Here is a 9,467-nt window from a genome sequence, read left to right on the forward strand (position 1 = left end):
GCAGCCCATCTTCATTGTGGCATCTCTCTTTCACCTCACCCCACCTGTGAATGCCCTTTTAGTTCCTGTGTGCTTACCAGAGGTATTGGTATATGATAGACACATAATGGGAGCCTATAGCATACCCTCAGATCAGTGCTGCTGATAGGAGGGGCCACGTACAGTCTTGTATCAATACAATTGATTTCTTTGTCTTGCTGTCGCCAGCAGCACCCCTTTCTCTCCACCCTCTATCAAAGGTAAAATGATTTTTCAAGATGATTACCTGGTCATGAAAACTCTTGTGATGCAGAGCTATTATAAGGGCTAGATCTGACTTGGGCTATCCAATCTGGTACTGGGACTGAAAGCATGGAGAATTGCGATGCATATCCCTGTGGTGGGGGAGGAGAAATGGGCACAGCAGCTGGTATAGAATTGGCATGTTTGGAATACCGCTTTAATTTCTTTGATCTCTGCAGTAACCAGGATATAGTACAGTGGGGGTTAATTCACAAGGATAGATAATGGATGGCACAGAAATGGTACATTGTGCCATGTAACTGTGGTGGCTGGGAAGATTAATGCTGCTGCTAATAGTGTCTTGGATACACAGAATGATGTTTCAGCAGTGCTGGGCCATGCATAGATGATAAAGTCCACAGGACTAAAGTGGAAAAGGCTAAGTTGAAAGGAATGGAAAATGGAGCGATAGGAGTTGAGATGCAAGAATGCTCACTTGGGTTTCTTTTTTGATTACTTTTGCCTCCTCCCTAGAAACTTCTGAGAAAGTTGAAAAGCTGGGAAAAACTAGATGAGAGCACTGGCTTAAATATCAGGTAGGTGCTGATGGAGTTAAACCTTCTGTTCCACTTGCTTTACTTCTTAGTGATCCTGATGGCTTAAGCTTGTCAGGCTGTCCACCTTATCAGTCCTCAGACTTGCCTGTTGGTACTCCTCTCTCTCACTGCTGTGCAGTATATATGATTATGCCTTGCTAAATACAATCATACAGTATCTTTTGGGGATTAATGTGTGAACTGGTGACTAACAGCCTGACCCAATCCATTTGAGACTGAGGTCGGTGGGGAGCTGGTTCAACTCATAGTTCTCTAGACTTCTTGCATATAACTACATTCATATTAAGAAAGAATTGAGTTAGTGTGACCGTATTAAGTGTGGAGCTTTTCATGAGATGTACAGCAAGTCATTTATGTGAGCCTGTGATGCATTATTGTAAATATAATTCCTGTAATGAAATCTCAGGAATGTTGCGTTAGACTGACCTGACGTGTTATTTTCCAAAGTAGCAACTTAATTTAACAGCCCTTTCTCTTATTATCCTGTGTTTTATGTGATGGTAGAGGTATAATAAACATTTTTCACTTTTGGTGCTGAGAAAATTTCTCTAGGGACAGTGAAATGATTGTAACACTAGTCAAAATGAGAGCTGACATGTAACTGTGTAGATCAGGGGTTCTCAAACTTCATTGCACTGTGACCCCTTTCTGACAACAAAGTTACTACATGACCCTGGGGTGGGGTAGGTGTGGGAGCAGAGCCCAAGCCCAGCTGCCCTGGATGGCAGGAGAAGGGGCCGCAACCCAAGCCCCGCCACCTGGATGGTGATGGAGCTCGGGCTACAGCTTCAGCCCTGGGTTCCAGCAAGTCTAATGCTTGCCCTGGCAACCCTATTAAATGGGGTCACAGTCCACTTTGGGGTCCCAACCCACAGTTTGAGAACCGCTGGCTCAGTGGTTTGAGCATTGGTCTGCTAAACCCAGGGTTGTGAGTTCAGTCCTTGAGGGGGCCATTTAGGGATTTGGGTCAAAAATCTGTTTTGGGATTGGTCCTACTTTGAGCAGGGGGCTGGATTAGGTGACCACCTGAGGTCCCTTCCAACCCTAATATTCTGTGATTCTATAATACAGAGATTGACATCGTTTAGCATTAAACTAGATCATGGTTCTGGCTCTTCTAATTTGTCTATGATGTAACCAAAGAGTGGGATATGATGCATCTTCCCAGGGATAGTTGCTGCTTTGCAAGAAGAGTAATCTGTGAAATTAGGGCCATGCTCAAGTGTCACTTTTGCAAGGGCCGTGGCTCTCTAAATATTTCAAGTGATTGTGCTTATTGGTGGGAAGGGAGGTGTTTTGTCCAAAAGAGCTGCTTTCCTTTGTGCATCCTTGCATTGAGAGCTATGCTTTAGACAAGAATTAGGCTTGACCTACAACTTTTACCCCAGATCAAACTTCCCCACTCGGGCCCCTGTCCTTATCCCATCAATTGCAGCTGCACAACAAACAAAAACGGTGGAAGTTGCGCATGCAAAATGATGGCATAATTTGGGCCTAGCCTTGTTTGGATTTGGGATTCTATATTGGGTACACTGCTACTTTAGGTAAAAGAGGATTGTCTCTCACAAGCAATGTCCCCTTAGTTTTCTCATAATTCTTTGTGTTGTTCAATGTACGTGATGAGCTACCTCTTCCTTAATGCACATCAGTAGGTAGCACTACTGAGACTGACTCCTGCCTTTGCTCAGGATGCGTATGTTCAGACTTGCATCAGACTTGCAGGAGAGTGAAGTACTGAGTTCTTCCCCCCAAACTTTTTCTCTGCCAGAGAGTGGTATGGAAGCTTTTACTTACCTCAAGCTGTTAAAGGTTTAATGAGGTAATTTCACAGTGGGAAAGAAATGGAACCAAGTGATTCTTCCTGCTGAAGTCTGATAACCTCTTCATTTAAAATCAGAATATTCGATGCAAAGTGTAAGTGAGGTTTTTGATTGTGCACATGGTTTAGCAGTATTAAGGGTGTTTCTTTGTACAGAAGAACAAATTGCTCTCAAGAAAATCACCTTTTGCATGTGATTGCACCAAGTGGAATTGGGGCAACCTTTTTTATCCAGGCTTCTTTCAGCATGAATTATGTTCATTTTCAGCCAGGAATACAAGAACCAGTATAAAGGGAGATCATTGTCCCAATCATATTCCTGGAGCGTACCTCTTGTGAAAGCTTGAGGAAAGTTAATTGCTAGACAGTGAGTAGGAGAGAATGGGAACAATTGGATGGTTATCCCAAAGAGCCAGTGCAATGTGCAGTCTGTCTGCTAATAACTAGATAAGCAGGAAGAAGGGGAATGCGTTATGTTCCTGTATCTCTTATTATTAGTTTCTCCATTTATACATGGAATGCAGGGGAAGAGTGCACAGCCTCTGGCTTTTTGGGGGAGGATGGTTTCTCATTTCCTCCAGCTGTTCTCCAAGGCTTCTCTTCTGTATCTGCCCACAATGGCTTTTGTTCACTGATTGCATGGTCCCCGCAGGTTCCCTGTCAGATTAATTTATGAGCAGGGATTTTGGTGTGTAATTTTATCTAATGCTATTTGGAAGGGGAGGGCGCATCTTCTTGGAGTGTTAAGGCCAAACATCTCTGTGCTTATCTTTTTGGGGAGTTTTATGGTAGATTTAGTGGTTATCTTCCACTGCTGCAACTTTGGTGGAAATAAACTATGAAAAGTGCAAAAATTTATATACCTTATTCAAAGGTTGCTCTCCCTGTCCCATAGTCCAATGACCACAACTTCTGAATTGTTACCATCTCAGCCGGGTGATGAGAATCACGCATTTCAAAGAAGATGGAACTGATTTCCCCCTTGCCTAACCGTTAGAAATTATAGAAGACTGGCTAACATTGTCTCCTAGCCCTCAATTATTTTGTGTTGTCCTTCCACTGCTCCTTTTCATCCTCTCCAAAGTTTTTCCTACTCTTATGGTGATAAGAACAGAACATGCTGTTTTTAATTATACCCTATCTACAATGCAGCATAACTTCAACAGTTTACCAATATGATGGACTTGTAAGTTCCTCCCCTCCATACACAGATTATAAAGTCACACATGGCATTCTATCTGTTACAGTCCACTTGTATCCAAATCATGAAGTTGTCTGGAGCCTCAAGTGCATTTGACTAAGGATTCCTCTATATTCATGTCCTAATACTGTCCGCTTTCCAATTTACTAGACTCTGCTTCTTAAAGAGTGATGTAGTTTGGGTTTGCAGGAACTCCGTCAGAATGTGTGCGCCCCTTTATATTTACTTTGTCATGGACTCTCAGGGATGCTAAGCCTTCAGTTATCCCAAATCTGCAGTTCTTCTTTAACATGAGTTTTCATCTGCAGAATAAATCTACTTGCTGTGTATTAAGTGTATCACCCTCTTAATTTTGCTCTACAGGCTACTCTCTTTAGAAGAGGCACGGCTGGCTGACATAAACTATTATAACTCTTGATCGCTAGGAATGAGTTGTGATTCTATTGTTCTGTGTCAGTAAAAGTGCGTTCCTCTTATTCTGTCTCTCTCCCTGCGGTGCATTGATGACAGTAGATTTTTACAGATCATTGTGGATTAGGTGACCAGGTGGTTGGTTATTTTCAGAGAAGGACTTAGTGAGGGGCACCAGTACAAAACTTTCATAGACTTCAGTGAATATTTGCTTTGCCAGAGGGCACCATAACCTCAGAGACACCTTCTAATGTAAATAAACCTTGCAAATATCAGGGAAGAAATTATTTTTGCAGAATAATAGTGTTTCTGGGTTTCTAGGTTTGTAAAAAAGAAATGCAGTTAATTTTGATGTCAGTGTGACGAACTGCCTGCTAGATGGCACACTTTCTCTTGTTGTATCAGAAAAAACATTGATTTCACTCCATTGTGGTATGCTCTGACTCCTGTACAAACATCAATTGGGCACCGTAAAAAGGTCAGGCATTAGTCTAATTAAAGTTGTTGACTTGTTAAAATCAAATGTTTTAAAATCTATTTCAAAACCACACCAGTGTGATCACTTTCTCTGTGTGTGTGTCTAGTGAAGTTCCTGTTTGTTGCAGCTATTATGAACGTGAACAGAGATCCACACACAGTTTCTCCAATGACAGAGTGCAGTACATATCTCAGTTTCTCACCCATCTCAGCAACCCGCTTTTTCTCCCTGATTCCCTATCCTTTCTGTCTTCTCAGATTTGTTCAGTCTAGTTCTCTTCTTCTTCACTGTTATGTCCACAGAATCATCCTTGAGAGGGAAATGTTGTTTTAAATCTAATCATCCTGCCATTCTTTCCTTCCCATTGTTCTTTGTTTATATAATGCTCAGAGCCTATGAGGCACTTGAGAAATACACAGACAAGATCCTTGCCCCTGTAAATCTTCTAATCCAGTGATTTTCAACCTGTGGTCTGTGGACCCCTGGGAACCCTCTGACTATGTTTAAGGGGTCCGTGAAAGGTGGTTTTCACCATAGAACAGTGGTTTTCAAGCTGTAGTCTGTGTCTGCAGAATATGTCTACATTTTCCAAAGGGGTCTGTACCTCCATTCGAAATTTCTTGGGGTCCGCAAATTAAAAAAAGGTTGAAAACCACTGTTTTAATCTACATAAGTTTATAGCTCACCTGGCAGCTCCCTCTTGTACCTGCCTCATCTTGTCTCTAGTCAGCTGCTATTGTCTTCAGCTTCCTGTAAATCACTCACAGCTTAGTGTTTTTCACCACCAGATCTATCCCAGAATGCTGGTTGCAATAGTTCAGCACTGGAGTAAGGGTGGTGTGCTTTAGGTGGCTTGTTTTAAAAAGGAGGTACAACTGAAGATAGGCTGTTCCCATCTGTTGTTGCTGGTATGGTTAGTTCTGAAGTGACCTCATGTATGGTCTCAAAGATGGGAGATTACAGTGTTTGGAAAGACTCCTGGAAAATTATGCCCATTCCTACAGTCGGATGTGTGGCAGAGGTGCCCACAAATGAGAAGCCACAGGAAGCCTAGGGTTCTGATCACTCCAGAAATCTCTCTTTTCGAAGAGAACTAGTGCAGAGAGAAAAAAGCAGACAGTTGTGTTCTGTTCTATTTTGAAATTAGTGTCACTGATTTCTGAATCACAGCACCACAGGTAGGATAATTGTACAGATCTGTGTCTGTGCAGTAGAATGAATCTCTTAAAGCTGTGGAGGATGATGACATTGGAGGACTGACTGAAGCGATGAAGTAGGGACAGTTTAGGCTTATACAAACTTCTCTCTAGCTAACTAGGTTTCAGAGCTGTGGCTGACACACAGCGATGAGTACTGCTGTGTGGTTTATTGGTGGTTCTCCCTTTCATGGGCTTTACTGTTCTATGAGAGAAGTCTGCCTGCTCAGCCCAGGAATCAGAGGGCAATGGAGTGTTTTGCATTGCTCTCCAGGATTCTTTTCCTTCTTTCTGTCTCCATGCCTGGCTGACTCTGGAGGGAGCAATATCTATCTGTCTTCATAGGAAGAAAGGTTCTAGCCTGTTTGCGTCATCAAATGGGGATGAGGGATAAACTGGGGGTAGAGAGGTATGAGAGAAGCCTGTATATTTGTATCAAATTTGAAGTGTTGTGGTGTTTTGATATACTGTGATAATGCTCAGAGGTCCCAGTCAGAATTTGGGTCCCATTGATCTAGGTCAGGGATCAGCAACTGTTGGCACATGGCCCGTCAGGGAAAGCCCCTGGAGGGCCGGGCTGGTTTGTTTACCTGCCGCGTCCGCAGGTTCGGCCGATTGCGGCTCCAGGCTAGTGGGGGCTGCGGGAAGGGCGGCCAGCACATCCCTCTGCCTGTGTTGCTTCCTGCAGCCCCCATTGGCCTGGAGCAGCGAATCGCCGCCAGTGGGAGCCGTGATTGGCTGAACCTGTGGACGCGGAAGGTAAACAAACAGGCCAGGCCTGCCAGGGGCTTACGCTGACGGGCTGCATGCCGAAGGTTGACGATTCCTGATCTAGGTCCTATACAAACACATAGGAAGACAGGTCTTTGCTCAGAGTATTTACAGTATAAGACAAGTAACATGTGAAGGGTGTCAGGGAGAGGAATGCAAGTGAGTTGAAGAGCTAATTTTTAAAAACTGAAAGCCCAGGTGGAGGAGGAGGAGGCAGCCTTAGTCAGCATTGGAGCATGATGTCCCATGGAGGTCTTGGGATTGATTATCCCCATCATTTCTAATCTTTGCATTTGCTTTGGGTTGAAGCCATCCCATCTCAGTGTCTGGTGTTTAATTCAGCAGTGACAATCTCTGCACGAGACATTTCGGACTGGAATGTCCCTTTCTGTAGTGATGACCCTGTTAGTGTGCCGAAGGTACCGTTTGAGTTAAATGAAAGGGGTGCCAGTGGATTTATTCTTGTACTGAAGGAATTCTTGGTTTAACTGAGTATATGAGGCAATAGGGAGAGATCATGTGATCTTTAAATCACTGGACTAGGGTTGGCTAGCTTCTGTAATGATACCACATTAGGGCTGCTTTGCCTGCATGGTGTCCCAGGGTATAAAGAGAAGCGCAGATTTGACAGGAATTCAGGCCAACACTTAAGGAGCATTTTCACTTTCTGTGGAGCCTGCCAGCTGCAGGCAGCAGACACCAAACTGCTGACCTGTCACCTAGAGCCAAAGAAGTGAACCTTTTAGTTCTGACCTGGTTTTCTTCCTGAAACATCTGTGTGCTGACTGGCTGACAGATCTTGGGGACTAGTTTTCTGCAATGTCTGAAACCAATTAAGGAGAGGAGCAAGTGTGTGGGTGTATGCATTTTCCTCTAAGAAAGGAGCTAATTAAGTGACAGGTGTCTCTATTTAGTACACTGGCTAACACAGTTGTAATTCGTAATTACACAGGTGGAGTACTGAATGCTGGAATTTCTTTTAGCCAGGTTACCCTTTTGTAGCAGGGTTGAGGCGAGGGGAGGAATAGGGAATCATGTTTCTTAATTTCTGATTTTTTGATTGTGGATTAGAGTTTCTTTTGCAGTGTAGGGGAGGGAGGAGAACATAGGAGTATCTTTCACTTTAAATCCTGGTAATTACACTAGGCAATACTAAATTTTCTTCCATCCAAAGCTCTGAATGTACTTTGCAACCACAAATGAAGTTTCAAAATCTACTCCTCTCCCACAAGGCAGTAATCTACCTTTCTATGAATGTCCATCTAAAATAAGTGACTGCCAGTAAAAATAAATAAATTTTTTCTGTAGCATTATGCTTATGTGATAACTTTGCTAAAGCTGGACGCCATCGTGTTCTACCTAGCAAATCAGGATTGTTGTAGCAGCTGACCCTGGAATTACTCAAACATACTCCCACTGCACTGCCAGTTTAATAGTGGGCACAGATTAGTGGCATTTTAATGGCAGCCTACCTTGCCTGTTGGCTGAGCTCCGATAGCAGCTGAGCCAGAGGCGCACTTAGTGGTGCTGTCTACCTAATCTTCTTGCCATTTGGCTTCAAGTTATGGCTCTTGCCATTTATGGGTGATTGGGAAGCCAGCTACCTCTAGTGACTGATCCAAACTCCATGGTATTCGGCTATTCTCTCCCCCTAACTGACTAGCTCCTGTGGTTATATGTTGTCTTCAGAAATAATCTGTGCAATATTTTTGTAATTTAATCAGAAAAATCCCACTCTGTTTCTGTATTTAATGTATTAGGTGGAGTATTAAACTGTAATATGGGTTTATTGGTGCTTTTATGCCTTTGGACAAATTGTAGGTAATATTTTGTGTATAATATTTATGTAAAATACTGTGGCATTTTGTTTGTACTCTAGTTTTGGACGAAAAATCATTGTCAGTCTGAGAATATGGTCCAACAGTGTCCCTCCTTTCTAACCACTACGCAACAACCTCATTATAATCAACTATACTGAAGGGGGTGGAATGCAGCCATGGTTTTTGTTTTTAAAGAAAGTGTAGGGGGTGATCCTGGACATCAGAGACCGATTGAAACAGTAGGTTTAAGAATAGTACTTACATTAATGTATGATAGAAAGAAGGTTTCTGTAAAAGAAAATTGTGCTTCCCCAGTCTATTAGAATATTTTATGTCATCAAATTAATAAATAAAGAGACCTAGAAAGCTTTTGTCAAGGTCCCTCACAACAAGTATTGTCATGAAACTATGTATTTTGTGGCTCAGAAACTGGTTAAGAGACAAAAGACAAAGAATAGGAATAAACAGTCAACTTTGTTACATGGTGAAAAATTTAACAGTAGGTTATTGTACTAGGTTGGGGGTGTTGAATATATTCATTAATAGTTTGGAAAAAGTGATGAACAATGAAGTGGCAAAATTTTCTGAGACCTCGGGCTGGTCTACGCTATGCATTTAAACCGATTTTAGCAGCGTTAAACCGATTTAACGCTGTACCCATCCACACTACGAGGCTCTTCATATCGATATAAAGGGCTCTTTAAATCGGTTTCTGTACTCCTCCCCGACGAGAGGAGTAGCGCTAAAATCGGTATTACCATATCGAATTAGGGTTAGTGTGGCCACAAATCGACGGTATTGGCCTCTGGGCGGTATCCCACAGTGCATCACTGTGACCGCTCTGGACAGCAATCTGAACTTGGATGCAGTGGCCAGGTAAACAGGAAAAGCCCCGCGAAATTGAGATTTTCATTTCCTGTTTGCCCAGCGTG

At 42.8% G+C, this 9,467-nt stretch overlaps 1 protein-coding gene across 2 annotated transcripts in view; it reads left to right on the top strand.

Moving 5' to 3' along the window:
- The window catches only part of MAD1L1 (mitotic arrest deficient 1 like 1), a 581,856-nt gene that overhangs the window by 12,401 nt on the left and 559,988 nt on the right, over nucleotides 1-9,467 (top strand). For both annotated transcript variants that reach the window (XM_032794089.2, XM_032794091.2), the window contains exon 9: nucleotides 757-818. In XM_032794089.2, coding sequence (XP_032649980.1) covers nucleotides 757-818 — 62 coding nt within the window. The remainder of the gene's footprint in view (nucleotides 1-756; nucleotides 819-9,467) is intronic.

This window comes from Chelonoidis abingdonii, chromosome 9 (assembly GCF_003597395.2).
Source record: "Chelonoidis abingdonii isolate Lonesome George chromosome 9, CheloAbing_2.0, whole genome shotgun sequence".
Classification (NCBI taxonomy): Eukaryota; Metazoa; Chordata; order Testudines; family Testudinidae; genus Chelonoidis; species Chelonoidis abingdonii.